General features: G+C 47.5%; 1 protein-coding gene across 2 annotated transcripts in view; it reads right to left on the bottom strand.

Annotated features, from left to right (window-relative positions):
• The window catches only part of SERPING1 (serpin family G member 1), a 232,059-nt gene that overhangs the window by 134,645 nt on the left and 77,469 nt on the right, over window positions 1–19,945 (bottom strand). For both annotated transcript variants that reach the window (XM_063958570.1, XM_063958569.1), the window contains exon 3: window positions 3,855–3,986. In XM_063958570.1, the coding sequence (XP_063814640.1) occupies window positions 3,855–3,986 (132 nt within the window). The remainder of the gene's footprint in view (window positions 1–3,854; window positions 3,987–19,945) is intronic.

Raw genomic sequence — 19,945 nt, forward strand, 5'->3', positions numbered from 1 at the left:
CATGTAACCCTGAGATACTATCTGCAGGATCCACGGGTCCACCTGTGAGCGAGCCCACTGATTGCTGAAAATCTTTAGTCGACCCCCCACCGCTCCTGAGTCCGCTTGTAAAGCCCCAGCGTCATGCTGATGGCTTTGTAGAACCCGGGGCGGGCTTCTGGTCCTGGGCAGGGGCTGCTTGCTGCCCTCTCTTACCCTTTCCTCTGCCTCGCGGCAGATAAGACTGTCCTTTTGCTCGCTTGTTTTTATAGGAGCGAAAGGACTGCGGCTGAAAAGACGGTGTCTTTTTCTGTTGGGAGGGGGTCTGAGGTAAAAAAGTGGATTTGCCGGCAGTTGCCGTGGCCACCAGATCCGATAGACCGACCCCAAATAATTCCTCTCCTTTATATGGCAATACTTCCATATGCCTTTTGGAATCCGCATCACCTGACCACTGTCGCGTCCATAAACTTCTTCTGGCAGATATGGACATCGCACTTACTCTTGATGCTAGAGTACAAATATCCCTCTGAGCATCTCGCATATAAAGAAACGCATCCTTTAATTGCTCTAGAGTCAATAAAATACTGTCCCTATCCAGGGTATCAATATTTTCAGTCAGGGAATCCAACCACACTACCCCAGCACTGCACATCCAGGCTGAGGCTATTGCCGGTCGCAGTATAACACCAGTATGAGTGTATATACTTTTCAGGGTAGTTTCCAGCCTCCTATCCGCTGGATCCTTGAGGGCGGCCGTATCAGGAGACGGCAACGCCACTTGCTTTGATAAACGTGTGAGCGCCTTATCCACCCTAGGGGGTGTTTCCCAGCGCGTCCTAACCTCTGGTGGGAAAGGGTATAATGCCAATAACTTCTTAGAAATTAGCAGTTTTCTATCTGGGTTAACCCACGCTTCATCACACACGTCATTCAATTCCTCTGATTCTGGAAAAGCTACAGGTAGTTTTTTCACCCCCCACATAATACCCCTTTTTGAGGTACCAGCAGTATCAGAGATCTGCAAAGCCTCCTTCATTGCCGTGATCATATAACGTGTGGCCCTGTTGGAAAATACGTTTGTTTCTTCACCGTCGACACTAGATTCATCTGTGTCGGTACCCGTGTCGACTGACTGAGGTAAGGGACGTTTTACAGCCCCTGACGGTGTCTGAGACGCCTGAGCCGGTACTGACTGGTTTTCCGGCCGTCTCATTTCGTCTACTGACTTTTGTAATGTACTAACATTATCACGTAATTCCATAACTAAAGCCATCCATTCCGGTGTCGACTCCCTAGGGGGTGACATCACCATTACCGGCAATTGCTCTGCCTCCACACCAACATCGTCCTCATACATGTCGACACACACGTACCGACACACAGCAGCCACACAGGGAATGCTCTAATCGAAGACAGGACCCCCTTAGCCCTTTGGGGAGACAGAGGGAGAGTTTGCCAGCACACACCAAAAGCGCTATAAATGTATATAAACAACCCTAAAAGGTGTTGTTTTTGTTATAAGCGCTTTTAATATATAAATATCGCCAATTTATGCCCCCCTTCTCTTTGTTACCCTGTTTCTGTAGTGCAGTGCAGGGGAGAGTCCTGGGAGCCTTCCTCACAGCGGAGCTGAGCAGGAAAATGGCGCTGAGTGCTGAGGAGAATAAGCTCCGCCCCCTTTTCGGCGGGATTTTCTCACGGGTTTTGAGAAATCTGGCCTGGGTTAAATACATACATATAGCCTTAATGGCTATATGTGATGTATTCTTTGCCACTAATGGTATTTAATATTGCTGCCCAGGGCGCCCCCAGCAGCGCCCTGCACCCTCCGTGACTGGTCAGTGAGAAGTGTGTAGCAACAATGGCGCACAGCTGCCGTGCTGTGCGCTACCTTCATGAAGACTGAAGAGTCTTCTGCCGCCTGTTTCCGGACCTCCGATCTTCAGCATCTGTAAGGGGGGTCGGCGGCGCGGCTCCGGGACGAACCCCAGGATGACCTGTGGTCCGACTCCCTCTGAAGCTATGTCCAGTAGCCTAAGACTCCAATCCATCCTGCACGCAGGTGAGTTGAAAATCTCTCCCCTAAGTCCCTCGATGCAGTGAGCCTGTTGCCAGCAGGACTCACTGAGATTTAAAACCTAAAAAAACTTTTTCTAAGCAGCTCTTTAGGAGAGCCACCTAGATTGCACCCTGCTCGGACGGGCACAAAAACCTAACTGAGGCTTGGAGGAGGGTCATAGGGGGAGGAGCCAGTACACACCATGTGATCCTAAAAGCTTTCTTTAGATGTGCCCTGTCTCCTGCGGAGCCGCTATTCCCCATGGTCCTGACGGAGTCCCCAGCATCCACTAGGACGTTAGAGAAAGGGGGGTGCGATAAGATTTGAATTCCCCCCAATGAGTACATCTTATCTGACTACTTTCAAGTCCCAAGCTGGCTGTGCGGGTGAGTTCCAGTACCTGGGATCTCTCCTATGTCGGCTTCTGTATTAAACTCTCTTCTTTGCCATGCAGTGCTGCGACTAGCGTGCAGTGTACCGTACAAGCTTTAGAAGCTCACTGTGCTCCCAGTTAGCAGTAAAAACCTCAGCTTCTCCTCCCAGATGGGGGGATTTGGTGTAGCTTATAGGGGGGGTGTACTGCAGTGATGTAGTGTACCATATAGGGTATGTAGTGTAGTAATGTATTGCAGTATATAGGGGCATGTAATGCACTGATGTGGTGTAGCATATAAGGGAATGTAGCGTAGTGATTTAGTGTAGCATATATGGTATGTAATGCAATGCATAGGCGCATTTAGTGTAATTATGTAGTGCAGTGGGTAGTATGTAGTGCAGTGATGAAGTGTTATGATATAGTGCAATGTAAGAGGACACACAGAGGAGCATATAGTTGAAAACGCTGGTGGGGCATGTGACGCATAGGACATTTGAGGCACATAGGGGAATATTGTCCAGTAGTATCCCCTCTTTAAAAAAAAAATGATAATCTAATTATTTTAGTTTTTTTTTTTTGGGGTTGGGCGCTGGGGCACCACATTACTGCCTTGCCCCGGGTAATGAAAATCCTAGTTTCGGCCCTGCCCTGTATGCCTACTTTGGTCTGAAGAGGACTGATCTATACTAGGAAGAGGTGAGTATTTACTTTTTTTTTTAATATGTCTTTTTAGTTGGGACTACAAGTCCCAGCAGGCCCTTTAATGTCCTGTTCTCCAAGTACCAGCATGTGGGGAGGCTTGCCAGAACCTGTAGTCCCTCCTCTAAAAAAATTATTAATTCTATTTTTGACACTAAAAACATGTCATTTTTCCCCTGTATTTTTGGAACCAGGATCAGTCCAAGAGCCTGGTGCTGGTTATGCTTTGAAGCGGGTGGGTCACCAAGTCATTTTTATCTAAGCTTTTACTAACAGAAGCATGTACAGGTCTCACCGATCTGTGCATAGTTCTGTCAATAGCGCCTATAAAAAGCTGGTCTTTTTATAGGCAAGTTTTTGTTCATATTTTAGGATGGTTTAAAACTCTAGTTGTGGGAGACCAAAAACATGCACGTTTGCATGTTCTCAGACCCTATTACATTGCTTGAGTTTAGAAAATGTGCAAGTTTAGCCCTAAACTCGCACATTTTAGAAACTCTGACCCTATAACATTTAGCTCCTGGGGGGCTAGAGTTGCATAGAGGGTCCCTTATATAGTGGTACATTGCCTCCCCCCTGGTTAAAGGTTAATTCTATTATAAGCATATTATAAGCAAAGTGAAAATTAATTTGTTAGAAACAATCAGATCCCTATATGTCCTTCTAACTGCTTTTATGATGCCTGTTTAATTTATGTGTGTAATTCAATCAAACTTTATTATTGTACTCTGTTCTTACCTCTGAATGATCGTTTGTGACACCATTGATCTGCTCCTCTCCCACATGACCTTCTTTGCCATTTACTTCAGGTTCAGGTATTTCATTTTTTTGAGCTACACTTGGCTCTGGTTCCAGAAAAGATAAAGAACCCTATATTTAGATAACAAAAAAACAACACAGATAAAAAAAAAAACGGAACATGTGGTAAGACATGCGGGGAAGTTTACGACACTTTCTTAAGTAAACAGGTAGAGATGTTGCTTACAGCAACCTATCAGCTCCTACCTATCATTTTTATAGAATGTACTAGATAACACGAATCTGAATGGCTGCTATGGGCAACTTCTGCACTTGTTCCCTCTAGAGGGTTTGGACATCTACCCCAGAGACAGACAATACACGGCTGCCAGAACTATACTCGTGCAGTAAAGGGTAAGGAGGGCTAAAGGTATAGTTGTGAATTTTCGGCTACCCAGAGCAGTGAGTGATGCAGGAATCAAGACACAGGCAATTGGGCAGACTTTGTAAAATAGGGGGTGTGGCCATAAGGATGCCATTAACAGACTGCCCGCTACACTCTGGAAGAGGATGGCAGTGGGCGACTGCAGACAACCTTCGGGAGACTTGACCCTTGATTTGTGAGTCTTCTGGAAGTTTGTTTTATTTTGTCATATTTTAATAGGACAATTAATTAATTTATTTATTAACAGTTTCTTATATAGTGCAGCATTTTCCGTTGCTCTTTACAATTAGAACAACAGTAATAGAACAAAACTGGGTAAAAACAGACAGACATAGAGGTAGGAAGGCCCTGCTCGCAAGCTTACAATCTATAGGGAAATAGCCATTGATACACAAGGATAGATGCTACCTATTGCATAATGGTCCACCAGATTTCTAGGTTCTTAATGGGTTGTATGATATGATCACACCGCAATATTGGTCAAGGGTCAGGAGGGTGTGAGAGAAAAGAAAGACCAGATATGTGAGGTTATGTGGACTGTACAGAGAGGATGTAATTGGATAGGGAGGCAATTTTGGTAGGCTTGTCTGAAGAGATGAGTTTTCAGGGAACGTTTAAAGGTTTGGAGACTAGAGTGAGTCTTATTGTGCGTGGGAGGGCATTCCACAGAGTGGGTGAAGCCCATATAAAGTCCTGTAATTTTGAGTGGGAACAAGTAATACGTGTGGATGAGAGACGCAGATCTTGTGCAGAGCGGAGAGGTCGGGTAGGGAGATTATTTGAGATGAGTGAAGAGATGTACAGTATGTTGGTGTCGTTTGGTTAATAGCCTTGTATGTAAGTATAAGAACAGATGGAGCCGCGCTCATCTGAGGCGGCTCCATCGCAAACGAGCACTCCCGGCATGACCAGGCGATCCGTCCATCTAGTCACGCCGAGAGTGCACAGAGACGCTCTCATTCAGAGCGTCTCTGTCCGGGCGCACGGACAGAGACGCTCTCCATTCAGAGCAGTGAATGGGGCATGTCTCTGTCACGAGCATGCGCGCCCAGGGGACGGGGAACCTCTTGGCGATAGGCGCACGACTCCATCTGTATTTTATATTTAATACGGTAGAATACATCGACATAGATATCAAAATGTATGGTTTTTATGCAGATTTTAGTAATTTTTTTTGTTTTTATGAATATTTAGGCAAACTTAATAACAACATGGGTCAGGATGTCATAGAGTCTGAGTTCGCCTGATGTGCGGGATGCCAGTTGAGTTCGCCTGATGTGCGGGATGCCAGTTGAGTTCGCCTGATGTGTGGGATGCCAGTTGAGTTCGCCTGATGTGCGGGATGCCAGTTGATTACTCCTGATGTGCGGGATGCCAGTTGAGTTCGCCTGATGTGCGGGATGCCAGTTGAGTACGCCTGATGTGCGGGATGCCAGTTGAACTCGGATGTTTTATGCCTCATCAGTGACTGCCACTTTACAAAAAATGTCTACGTTTGTCTGGCATCCCACACGTTGGGCGAACTCGGACTCTGTTACATCATGCCTGGTGTCTGTAAGGCATGCCATTCCCCCATATACTAGGGCGCATGACCGAACAAGTGAAGTGGTAGTGGCCTTCCCAATTTGGGATTGTGGAAATGCCCTCATGGCAGGTTTGGGACCCCAGACACCCCTAGGCCTGGGCACTTTGTTCCTTCACCCCATCTCTGTGCCCCTGCATGGGGATACATTCAATATCCCGGCTGTATCAAATCTTGGAGAAATATAGGGGGTTATTCAGAGTCCGTAGCGGTCTTTGCTATGATAGGAAAACTGCTTAGGATAAAATCGCATGCTAGGGCCCACCGTGCACAGGGCAAGGCAGCCCAGCATGTGTAGCACCACCCAGCGATGCGATCGCAATCCAATTTCAATTGCATCACAGAATGCGGCAAAATGTGGTAGACACCTGTATACGCAGCCAGGCTGTGTATGCAGGCACACTGCTGCCATGTTTCCTATTGCAGGCAATGTCATCCGGCCGCCCAAAAAATGACGATGACACACCAATTCTACAATGCCGCCTCAGACCGACCACCACTTGTCAATCACTATGCAATCGCATCCTTCTGAAATGCGTTCGCATAGTGAAAGTCTGCACATGCACTATGTGAGAGCTGCACGTGCGCAGATGGCCGATACACGGCCGTTTGCAATTTTAATCAAATAGTACCAGCCAATCAGCTTCTAACTGCCATGTTACATGCTGTGTTTAAAAAATGACAGTTAGGAGCTGATTGGTTGGCACTTTACCTCCTTCCACTTTATCTCTCTCTAAGGCTAAGGGCCCGTACACAATAGTCAATAAAGTAAATGATGTCTGTAAAGGTCGATCAATGCGTGGCCCCAGGGGTCGTTAACGACCCTTGGTCTCGGCCGTTCATGCAGCTCAATTTGGACTCATCGCCCAAAGCTGCATGCTCCAGCCGGTCACAGCATGACGTCACTATGCGGTATCGCTAGCTTGGTGACTCACAGCCTTTAGAACAGAACTCCAACCTCCAACTTACACTCCTACAAAGTAGATGTGAGTGGAGAATGGAGTTCAGTTCTAAAGACTGCGCTAAAAATAGGATTTTGGTTACCTACCGGTAAATCCTTTTCTCGTAGTCCGTAGAGGATGCTGGGGTTCACATTAGTACCATGGGGTATAGCCTGGTCCACCAGGAGCCATTGCCACTTTAAGAGATTGCGAGTGTGGGCTGGCTCCTCCCTCTATGCCCTTCCTACCAGTCTAGAAACTGTGCCCGAGGAGACGGACATCTTCGAGAGAAGGATTTAACACAGATAGTGGCGAGATTCATACCAGCTCACACATACAAGGCACATCAAGCTAACTAGCTTGAAAAACTCAGCAAATGCTGAAACATTACTTACCAAATAACAATGCAATATATAACTAAACAAAGATGCACTGAACCAGATAACGGTTGCAGGAAAACGAAGCGCTGGGCGGGGGCCCAGCATCCTCTACGGACTACGAGAAAAGGATTTACCGGTGGGTTACCAAAATCCTATTTTCGCTTACGTCCTAGAGGATGCTGGGGTCCACATTAGTACCATGGGGATGTACCAAAGCTCCCAGAACGGGAGGGAGAGCGCGGAGGATCCTGCAGAACTGACTGACTTCAGATCATCAGAGGCCAAAGTATCGAACTTGTAGAATTTAGCAAACGTGTTCGACCCAGACCAAGTTGCTGCTCAGCAAAGTTGTGATGCCGAGACACCCCGGGCAGCCGCCCAGGAAGACCCCACCTTACGAGTAGAGTGGGCCTTAACAGATTTTGGACACGGCAATCCTGCCGTAAAATACGCATGCTGGATAGTGAATCTAATCCAGCGAGATATCGTCTGCTTTGAAGCAGGAAACCCAATTTTCTTGGGATCATACAGGACAAACAGAGAGTCTGATTTCCTGTGACGAGCAGTCCTCTTCACATAGATTTTCAAAGCCCTCACAACATCCAAGGACTTTTATGAAATTGAGGAGTCAGTAGCCACTGGCACCACAATAGGTTGGTTGATATGAAATGCCGACACAACCTTCGGAAGAAACTGCTGACGTGTTCTGAGCTCAGCTCCATCTTCGTGGAAAATCAAGTAAGGGCTTTTACAGGACAAAGCACCCAATTCTGACACACGTCTAGCAGAAGCTAAGGCCAACAACGTGACAGCCTTCCATGTTAGAAATTTGACCTCAACCTCCTGTACAGGCTCAAACCAGTCCGACTGGAGAAACTGCAACACCACGTTAAGGTCCCAAGGCGGTACAAAGGGAGGTTGGATGTGCAGAACTCCCTTCAAAATGGTCTGAACCTCAGGGAGGGCAGCCAATTGTTTCTGGAAGAAAATGGATAGGGCCGAAATCTGGACCTTCACAGATCCCAACCGCAGGCCCATATTCACACCTGCTTGCAGGAAGAGGAGAAAACATCCCAGTTGAAACTCCACCGCAGGAAATTTCTTGGATTCACACCAAGAGACATATTTCTTCCAAATACGATGGTAATGTTTAGACATTACCCCTTTCCTAGCCTGTAGTAGGGTTGGAATGACCTTCTTCTGAATGCCCTTCCAAGCAAGTATCAGGCGCTCAACTTCCATGCCGTCAAACGTAGCCGCGGTAAGTCTTGATAGGCGAATGGCCCCTGCTGTAGCAGGTCCTCCCGAAGAGGAAGAGGCTAGAGATTCAGAAGGTCCGCATACCAAGCCCGCCTTGGCCAGTCTGGAGCAATGAAGATCGCTTGAACTCTTGTTCTCCTTACGAGCTTTAGAACTCTTGGAATGAGTGGAAGTGGTGGAAACACGTACACCGACTGGAACACCCACGGAGACACCAGGGCATCCACTGCCACAGCTTGTGGGTCCCTTGACCTGGAACAGTAGCGTTGAAGCTTCTTGTTGAGATGAGAGGCCATCATGTCTATTTGGGGTAACCCCCTAAGGTCTGTTATTTCCTTGAACACCTCCGGATGGAGACCTCACTCCCCTGCATGGAGATTGTGTCTGCTGAGGAAGTCTGCTTTCCAGTTGTCCACTCCCGGAATGAAGATTGCTGAGAGCGCCAAAGCGTGTCTTTCTGCCCAGAGGATGATTCTTGTTATCTCTGCCATTGCAGCTCTGCTCTTCGTTCAGCCCTGTCGGTTTATGTAAGCCACCGTCGTTACATTGTCCGACTGTACTTGAATGGCCCGATTTTTTAGAAGATGGGCCGCCTGAAGAAGACCGTTGTAGACGGCTCTTAGTTCCAGGAGGTTGATCGGCAGGCCAGCCTCCAGACTTGACCACCTTCCTTGGAAGGTTTCCCCCTGTGTGACTGCGCCCCAGCCCCGGAGGCTCGCATCCGTGGTTAGAAGGACCCAGTCCTGAAACCCGAACCTGCGGACCTCCAGAAGGTAAGCCACCAGAGGAGTGAAATCCTGGCCTTTGGCGACAGACGAATCCGTTGGTGCATGTGGAGATGAGATCCTGACCATTTGTCCAGGAGATCCAGCTGGAAGGCCCGAGCATGAAACCTCCCGTACTGGAGAGCCTCATAAGAGGCCACCATCTTTCCCAAAAGGCGAATGCATTGATGAACTGACACCCGGGCTGGCTTCAGGACATCCCGGATCATTGTTTGTATCACCAACGCCTTTTCCTGCTGGAGAAACACCCTCTGCACTTCTGTGTCGAGGATCATCCCCAGAAAAGACAACCTTTGGGTTGGTTCCAAATGTGATTTTGGAAGGTTCAGAATCCAACCGTGGAGTCTGAGTAGTGTGGTTGTGAGAACAATGGACTGCAACAGCCTCTCCTTGGACGATGCCTTTATTAGCAGATCGTCCATATATGGAACAATTTTCACCCCTTGTTTGCGGAGGAGAACCATCATATCTGCCATCACCTTGGTGAACACCCTTGGTGCTGTTGAGAGGCCGAATGGCAGGGCCTGGAATTGGAAATGACAGTCCAGTAATGCAAAACGGAGATAAGCCTGATGCGGCAGCCAAATCAGAATGTGGAGGTATGCATCCTTGATATCCAGGGATACCAGGAATTCCCCTATTTCCAAACCTGATATTACAGCCCAGAGAGACTCCATTTTGAACTTGAACTCCTTTAGAAAGGGGTTCAGTGATTTTAGGTTCAGAATGGACCTGACCGAACCATCCGGTTTCGGTACCACGGAAAGGCTCAAATAGTAACCTGTGGTTTGCAGATGAGGAGGAACTGGCACAATGACCTGTGCCTCCAACAACTTCTGGACAGCCTCTTGTAGGACAGTTCTGTCTGCCAGTAGAACTGGCAAGCCTGACTTGAAAAATCGGTGAGGAGGGAGATTTTGAAATTCCAGCCTGTGTCCCTGGGACACCATATCTATCACCCAGGGATCCAGGCCGGACGATACCCAGACGTGACTGAACTGTCTGAGTCTCGCTCCCACTGGCCCCACCTCCAGGCCACGCGGTCCACCGTCATGCGGAGGACTTTGGCGTACCTGAAACAGGCTTTTGTTCCTGGGAACTTGTGGCAGCAGGTTTCCTGGATTTAACTCGACCTCTCCTAAAGAAGGTATTGGACGGTGTGGCCTTTCTAGGCTTGTTAGGCCGAAAGGACTGTGATGCTGATGAAGAAAAGGATTTCTTCGGAGAAGGTGCAGCTGATGGAAGAAACGGAGACTTACCCGCTGTAACCGTGGATATCCACGCATCCAAAGCTTCCCCAAAGAGAGCCTGACCTGTGTAGGGTAGGGACTCCACGCTTTTCCTGCATTCCACGTCAGCCGACCACTGGCGCAGCCACAGTCCCCGACGAGTTGAAACAGACATGGAAGAGATTCCTGCAGCCATGGAAACCAGGTCTTTCATTGATTCTACCATAAAACCTGCTGAATCGTGAATGTTACACAAAAACAATTCAACATCACCCTTATCCATCGTATCCAAATCCTCAAGTAAGGTGCCTGATCACTTTACTATAGCCTTTGCAATCCATGCACTAGCAATAGTGGGACGTAATATGGTCCCCGAAGCGGTGTACATTGATTTAAGTGTATTATCAATTTTGCGATCAGCCGGCTCCTTTAAGGCGGTAGATCCCAGAACAGGCAAAACCACCTTTTTTGAGAGTCTGGACACAGATGCGTCAACAATTGGCGAGTTTTCCCATTTTTTTCTATCCTCCTCATGGAAAGGGAACGCCACCTGGACCCTTTTAGGGACCTGGAATTTTTTCTCAGGGTTTTCCCATGCTTTCTCAAATATAGCATTTAATTCCTTTGACGCAGGGAAGGTTAGCGAGGCTTTCTCATTTTCAGTGAAAAAAACCTCCTCAACCTGCTCAAGTGTGGTATCATTAATATTCAACACATCCATGATAGCCTCTATCATCAATTGCACCCCCTTTGCAAGAGAGGCAGACCCCCGCAACACATACCCATTACCGTCTGTGGTGCCAGAATCGGTATCCGTGTCATCTTGCGTGACATGAACAAGCGCACGTTTGTGGGGGTATATAGCGGAGCGTCCTGAGGTACCAGAATCGGGCCATACTGCCATAGAGTTCTGTAATACCTGGGTGCAGAGTCATTACTTGCAACCCTGTCTGAAATCTGAGAAATCCAAGATTTGATAGAGGAAAACTACTCAGGTTCCCTTGCTGGAATCTGTGCTAAACCAGTGCTATCCTGATTACATGGAATGGAATCATCCTGGGAGGACATATCCTCCACAGCATATGACACAGTGTCCCTGGACATAGCTAAAGGAGACCACCAAACACTCCACAAACACACACAGGGGAGGGCAGACAGAGTTTCTCCCCCAAGAATGGCAAGAGACTGGAGAGATTGGAGCCAACCCACACACAGCACTTCTAACCAAAGGGAGACCCCTTTTCAGCGCTGACTGTGCACCTTAATAGGATACACAGTCGTATTGCAGCCTCCCCCCTCCTTCTACAACCCCCGATACCGTTTACAGATAGCTGGAGTTGCTGTGGAGGGACCTGTTCCTCCTGATCAGCGCTGTGCAGGCAGGAAAATGGCGCTGAACGCTGCTGGATCCGCTCTGAGGAGAAGCTCCACCCCCAAAATGGCGCTGTCTTCCCGCTCTTTATACTGGCCTGAGGATTGAGTGCTGGCTGAGATCCGGGGACCCCGACAGGCTTTTGGACCAGTGTAGGGTGTAGCGCTGGCTCAGGGCACCCCTCACAGTGCTCCACCATGTACCGCTGAGCCTTCCGGAGCGCAGTTAATACTATGCTCCCACCCTGCTGCCGCCATCTTCACAATGACCCCACGCCTGCTAGGGGGGTCGGTGCCTCACTCGCCACCGATTCTTCAGCTCTGTAAGGTGGTGGTGGCATGCTGCTGGGGCAAGCGATCCCCTGCGGCGGGGAACGATCTGACCCCTCAGGAACTCAGAGTCCTGTCAGCGGAGTAAGTGGCTCAGACCATGCAGGGCGGACACTACTTCCCCCTTAGTCCCACGCTGCAGGGAGGCTGTTGCCAGCAGCCTCCCTGTAAAATGAAACATTTTACTAGAAAAACTCTGGAGAGCACCCCTAGCTGTGATCGGCTCCTCCAGGCACATTTTCTAAACTGAGTCTGGTAGGAGAGGCATAGAGGGAGGAGCCAGCCCACACTCTCAAACTCTTAAAGTGCCAATGGCTCCTGGTGGACCCGTTTATACCGCATGGTACTAATATGGACCCCAGCATCCTCTAGGATGTAAGAGAAAAATTAAGTAGTGCTTATAATAATTGAAGCTGGGCACATACTGGAGCAATGCTGTTCCATAATGCCATTTTGGAACGACATATCGCTTACACAGGGCCAGCCCCACGCATATGTGGGGTATGCGGTGTAACATGTATAAGGGGTACTAATGTGTGGTGTAATGTGAATAGCAGATAGTACAGTGTGGTGTAATGTGAATAGCGGACACTACTGTGCTGTCTAATGTGAATAGCGGACACTACTCTGTGGTGTAATGTGAATAACGGACACTACTGCATGGTGTAATGTGAATAGCGGACACCACTCTATGGTGTAATGTGAATTGGTACTATTCTGTGGCCACGTACCTCCCCATGAAGCCACGCCCCTATATATTCCACTAAGTGGAACCAAAATATATATTCGCTTACCAAAAAAATTAGGCTCGGGCTGGCCCTGCATAAGAGCCATTTTTTTAATATATGGCCAGAGGGATCTTTGAATGAGAGAGGAGCCAGAAGCCTTGGTCTACAAGGACGTCACTACCCAGTATCTGCCTGGAGGTAGAGATAACATTCTTTCAAAAAGATTTGATGGGAGGCCAGTCCCACCAAATATGTAAGTAGGAGACTTCCTATAGAGCCATGGCATCTCCAACATATAGCAGGTGTAGGTGTCAGTTTTGTGGAATAAGGAGGGAGGCCTATACTACCAAAATTCTGCCAATCCCTCTGACACAAATGACCACAATGTAATTTGGAGAATGTTTTTAGGTTGGTGGGGCCCCAAGATGTAATTTCATTTTGGGGCCCCTAAATCACTGAATTCAGCCCCCTTAGGGGCAGCTGGACTTACCCACCACAATAGCTACCTGATGAGAGAAACTATATCTGTCTATCTATCTATCTATCTATCTATCTATCTATCTATCTATCTATCTATCTATCTATCTATCTATCTAATCTATCTATCTATCTAGCAGACTAATAACTAAAGATATTCCCTTCCCCGGTAAATTATGCTAGATGTAGCTAACACCATCGCTATTGCGATCAGAAACAGGGAAAGTGCAGCAGATATATTTGAAATGTGCTGCAGGGCCCCTGTAATACTTTCAGATGATACCTGCATTTTAAGCGTATCCCCTGAAAATGTCAGTTTTTGCGGAGTTTCCAAAAAAATCTTTATAATAAATATGCCCCTAAAATATAACTGTAACATGTGAGTGACTTACCTTCAAGTAGAAGACTAAGGGAGACATGTACAGTATTAAGCAGTGATAAAATTGGAGAAGTGAGCCAGTGGAGAAGTTGCCCATTACAACCAATCAGCTGCTCTGTATGCATTTAAAGTATGCAAATTATAAATGTTACGTCAATGCTGATTGGTTGCCATGGGCAACTTCTCCACTGGCTCACTTCTCCACTTTTATTACTGCTTAGTACATCTCCCCCTCAGAGACAGGATCCACTCATAGCTCACACCCTGGCTGAGGCTGTGCATGGAGGGCAAGGAAACTTTACAGGTTACTGTACATTTTCAGTTGAACCAGGTGTGAAATTAGGAGGTGGAAGCACTGAGGGTGCTGTGAGAAGGAAAAGGGTTGGTATGTAACAAAGGGGGAGCTAAAAGGATAAACATATAAGGTATGAGGTGAAAAGAGTGCAGGGCTGGTCCAACAGGAGCCCACAGTAACTAGCCACACACTTGGGTAGGAGGACCCTGGAGGTCGGCAGAGAAGGGCTGTGGGGAGGGAGGAGGTGGAACAGCTGGAAAGGGGATTATATCTGTCCTGACACTAGCTATGGTAACCCTAGATGATGGCCCACGACCCAGTACATTGACTGGAACCTATCACATACTGGCGGGGAAAGGCTAGTTGCCTGCTTGACCCCCCCCCCCCACATTCCAACACCTATACTGACAATGATACAGTAGGTGGCGGTCCTTCTCCCAAGCCTCAGTGAAGACATGCCTGGTGGAAAATACATATGTGTGAGCTTGAGGGGGAGCTATAAAGCTTCTCAAAAGGGATAAGATCTCGCCCTGCAATAGATAGCCTTTTAGAGGTAGAAAGATAATGTCTAATCTGTTGATAATTCTAAACATCAGAATAAGGGTGGGTACACACTAGGCGATGTGCTCTAGTATGTTCCCTTCCCTGCCGGAGCGGTCGTTGGCAGTGTGTATACACTGAGCGATATGCAAACGATACAGGAAGGGAAAAAAGAGTGACGCTGTTTACTTTATCGGCAAATGTGTACCAACCTTAAGGAACAGCCTATTTCTCCCAGATCTCTGAGAACTGGTGGATTTTCAATGAGAACACCAACTGGCCAGGGCCTGAAGAGTCACAGAAACATAGAAATTGATGGCAGATAAGAACCATTTGGCCCATCTAGTCTGCCCTTTTATGGTGTCGTTATTAGGATAAGGGAGTTGGATTAAGCAGTTTGGTTAGGGTATTACTGTTAGGGTAGGGGTCCCTGTCTCCACCCACATCCTGGGTTTGCCAGGAAAGATGTCAGTGGAACAAAGTCAGAAGAGATGTAAGGGAGGTGATGAATATATTGTTATATTATTGTACAATTGTACAATAATAGCTTCTTTGCTTTTTCTATTACAGTATGTGAAAAGTTTGGAGAAGATGTAGCAGTGATACTAACCACTGCCAATCTGTCCAACTGCGCATGTGCAACCCGAGTAATGAATATGCCCCTAAAAGAGCTAAGCATTGCTGTGTATGCTCACACACAGCTAAAAGCCCAGGTAATAATACATAAATAACACATTTAATTTGGCATCAACTGTTCGCCATAAGGTGAACTAACCAACTTCAGACACAAAATACACACAACAAACAAATATAGACCCAACGAAAAGGAGGCACAAAGGGGTACCTGTCTTGAGGTTCTGATGGTCCTCGACTCTCGAAGGGGTCAAAACACTTAGGGGCCATCTATATTTATATATATAGGGACTATATTAGCCGACGCCATACTAATTAAAACAGGGGTGGTCAGTCTTTTTGAGTTGGCAATCTACTTTGAAAGCTGAAAAGCTTTCATGGTGTATCTAGAAAGGACACTAGAGCACACCGCAGGCACGCACTCAAAACTGGGGTCATGGGCGTGACCAAAAGGGGGCATGACCTTGCTGCAAAGGACTGTCTTGCCCAAAATCACATTGGCCCCCACAGGAAAACCTCAAAAACATTGCCCCACACAGGAGTAACATTTCCCCACAAAGAAGTAAAACACATTGCCCCAACACAGAAGAAAATAGGATTTTAATACCTACCGGTAAATCCTTCGTAGAGGATGCTGGGGTCACCATAAGAACCATGGGGTATAGACGGGATCCGCAGGAGACATGGGCACTTTAAGACTTTGAAAGGGGTGTGAACTGGCTCCTCCCTCTATGCCCCTCCTCCAGACTCCAGTTATAGGAACTGTGCCCAGGGAGACGGACATTTCGAGGAAAGGAATTATTGTTAAACTAAGGTGAGATACATACCAGCTCACACCTCAAACATGCCGTACAACATGGCATTCAACAGACCTCTAGTCAACAGCATGAACAATGTCAGCAACCGGCTGATTATAAACAAAACACAACCTGTGTGTAACCAGAACTAATAACTGCAGATACAGTACGCACTGGGACGGGCGCCCAGCATCCTCTACGGACTAAGAGAAAAGGATTTACCGGTAGGTATTAAAATCCTATTTTCTCATACTTCCTAGAACAATGGGGATTATACCAAAGCTCTAGAACGGGCGGGAGAGTGCGGATGACTCTGCAGCACCGATTGACCAAACTTGAGGTCATCATCGGCCAGGCTATCAAACTTGTAAAACTTTGCAAAAGTGTTTGAACCCGACCAAGTAGTTGCTAGGCAAAGTTGTAACGCCAAGACCCCCCCGGGCAGCCGCCCAGGACGCGCCCATCTTTCTGGTAGAATGGGCCTTCACCAATTTCGGTAACGGAAATCCAGCCGTAGAATGAGCCTGCTGAATCGTAGCACAGATCCAGCGTGCGATAGTCTGCTTGGAAGCAGGAGCCCCAATTTTGTAGGGATCATACAGGACAAACAGAGCATCCGTTTTCCTAATCTGAGCCGTCCTGGCGACATAGATTTTTAAAGCTCTGACCACATCGAGAAACTTCGACTCCACTAAGGCATCAGTAGCCACTGGCACCACAATAGGTTGGTTCATGTGGAACGATGAAACCACCTTCAGCAGAAATTGTTGACGAGTCCTCAACTCTGCTCTATCTTCATGGAAGATCAAATAAGGGCTCTTGTGAGACAAAGCCGCTAACTCCGATACCCGCCTTGCGGATGCCAAGGCCAACAGCATGACCACTTTCCAAGTGACGAATTTCAACTCCACCTTCTGTAAAGGTTCAAACCAATGTGATTGAAGGAACTGCAACACCACGTTAAGATCCCATGGTGCCACTGGGGGCACAAATGGAGGTTGGATGTGCAACACGTCTTTCACGAAAGTCTGAACTTCTGGAAGGGAGGCCAATTGTTTTTGAAAGAAAACCGATAAGGCTGAAATTTGTACTTTAATTGAGCCCAACTTTAAGCCCACATCCACACCTGCTTCTAGGAAATGGAGAAATATACGTTATGGTAAGAACTTACCGTTGATAATGTGATTTCTCTTATGTCCACAGGCATCCACAGGATAACATTGGGATCGAGCGACAGCGAAAATGGCACCAACACGGTCACGAGCTTTCTGGCCTCCGAGGATGCATTGGGGCCTTCACCATATAGTCCCGCCCACTGACTCAGTAAAATCAGTTCTTTCCACAGCGATTTTAGGCAGGAACATCAGGTAGAGACCTGTTTAGGCGATAAGAACACACATGCACACCCTTCCATACAAGAAAGAAGAGGTTTTAGTGATTGTCTAGATCCTCAAATCAGATGCGTCAGGGTGGGATCCATGTGGATACCTGTGGACATAAGAGAAATCACGTTATCAACGGTAAGTTCTTACCATAACGTATATTTCTCTGGCTGGGTCCACAGGATTATCCACAGGATAACATTGGGATTCCCAAAGCAATTTTAGTGGTGGGGACGCTCCTGATTGCACAGGAGGACCTTTCGCCCGAAGTCTGCGTCATGAGAGGCAAAAGTATCCAAGGCATAATGTCTGCTGAATGTGTTTATGGAAGACCATGTGGCTGCCCTACATATCTGTTCTGCTGAAGCACCCTGTTGTGCTGCCCAAGAAGGACCTACCTTACGTGTAGAGCAGGGGTGGGGAACCTCAGGCCCGAGGGCCGTATAAGGCCCGCAGAGCCACTTGATGCGGCCTGGCCAGGCTCACCTAGCCGGGCGCCCGCTGAGATTTTGTTACTAATGGGCGTCTGGCTTCTTACCCTCAGTAGCAGCCGGAGGCAGGAGCTCACTCCTGAGCTCCGGCTCTGGCAGTGTACGTGTGCTGCTGAACGGTGTTATGGGAGAGATGTCATGACGTCTCTCCCATAGTTCTGAAGAGTGAGCGGCCAGGCGGAGGGCAACGGTCCGGAAGCAGGAGCGGGGCTGGGGAGTATTGTGGTTTTTTTTTCTTTTAATGTGTGTAAGCGTCGATACTAGGGGGCATATCTAATGGGGCATAACAAGTGACTGGTGGCATACTTACTGGGGGCATATCTACTGGGGCATAACAACTGACTGGGGGCATATCTACTGGGGGCATAACTACTGACTGGGGGCATATCTACTGGGGCATATCTACTGGGGGGGCAGGCTCATTTTTAAATTGATAATTTTTGTATGGCCCCCAAAGGATATTATAAATATCCAAATGGCCCTTGGTAGAAAAAAGGTTCCCCACCCCTGGTGTAGAGTGTGCAGAGACATTAGCCGGAATAGGGAGATCTGCATGAGAATAAGCTTCTGATATTACCATTCGGAGCCATCTCGCCAGCGTCTGTTTACTAGCAGGTCATCCTCTTCTATGGAATCCGTAGAGGATGAAGAGAGAATCTGCTTTTCTGATGGCACTAGTACGATCTATGTAGATTCTTAAAGCCCGGACCACGTCTAGCGACGCTTCTCCCGCAGAAAGTCCTGATACCTGAAAAGCTGGGACTACAATCTCTTCATTCAGGTGAAACTTTGATACCACCTTTGGAAGATAACTAGATCTCTGTCTGGAAAAAAACTTAGGAAAGGAGACTTACATGATAATGCTCCTAAATCTGACACTCTTCTGGCTGACGCCATTGCCAGTAAAAAAAGAACTTTAGCCGTTAACCACTTAAGATCTGCTCTCTTAAGTGGTTCAAACAGAGGACCCTGGAGAAATCTAAGAACTAAATTCAAATCCCAGGGAGCTGCAGGAGGAACAAATGGAGGTTGAATATGTACTACTCCTTGGAAAGACGTACGTACATCCTGTAAATCAGCAATCTTTTTCTGAAACCATACAGTTAACGCTGATACTTGAACCCTCAAGGAAGCAACTTTCAAACCCTTTTCCAATCCTGCTTGAAGGAAATCCAAAATCCTGGACACTTTAAAAGATCTCGGATTGAAATTTTTTTGAGTACACCAATGAATATAGGCTTGCCATATTCTATGATACACACGGGCCGAAGAAGGCTTTCTTGCTCTAAGCATAGTTTGGATTACTTGTTTCGAAAATCCTTTAGCCTCTAAGATAGAGGTTTCAACAGCCACGCCGTCAAAGACAGGCGATCCAGATGACTGTGACAACAAGGACCCTGCATTAGTAGATCTGGACGTTGATGGAGCAGTATCGGTGCTTCCACGGACATTCCCAACAGATCTGTGTACCAATGCCTTCTTGGCCAAGCTGGAGCTATTAGAATCATTGCTCCTTTTGCTTGTTTTATCTTTCTCACTACTCTGGGTAACAGAGATATTGGAGGGAGCAGATATGCCAGCTGAAACCTCCATTCTACTGACAGTGCGTCTACAAGGACCGCTCCTGGGTCCCTTGTTCTCGATCCGTACCTTGGAACTTTGTTGTTTAGACGAGACGCCATAAGGTCTATCTCTGGTAGACCCCATCTGTTCACCAGTGTCTGAAACACTTCTGGGTGTAGTGCCCATTCGGTTTCCTGAATGGTGTGCCGACTGAGAAAATTCGCTACCCAGTTTAGTACACCCGGGACAAATACTGCTGACAATGCTGGGAGATGGAGTTCCGCCCATTTTAGAATGGGAGTTACTTCCTCCATCAGTCTCCTGCTGTGAGTTCCTCCCTGATGATTGAGGTATGCTACTGCCGTCGCATTGTCTGAGCGAATCTGGACTGGTCTTCCCTGCAGACTGTCCTTTGCCTGAACTAGAGCCAAGTAAATGGCCCTTATTTCTAACAGATTTATTGGCAGGCGACTTTCCCTTGCG

Source organism: Pseudophryne corroboree, chromosome 3 (assembly GCF_028390025.1).
Source record: "Pseudophryne corroboree isolate aPseCor3 chromosome 3, aPseCor3.hap2, whole genome shotgun sequence".
NCBI lineage: Eukaryota > Metazoa > Chordata > Amphibia > Anura > Myobatrachidae > Pseudophryne > Pseudophryne corroboree.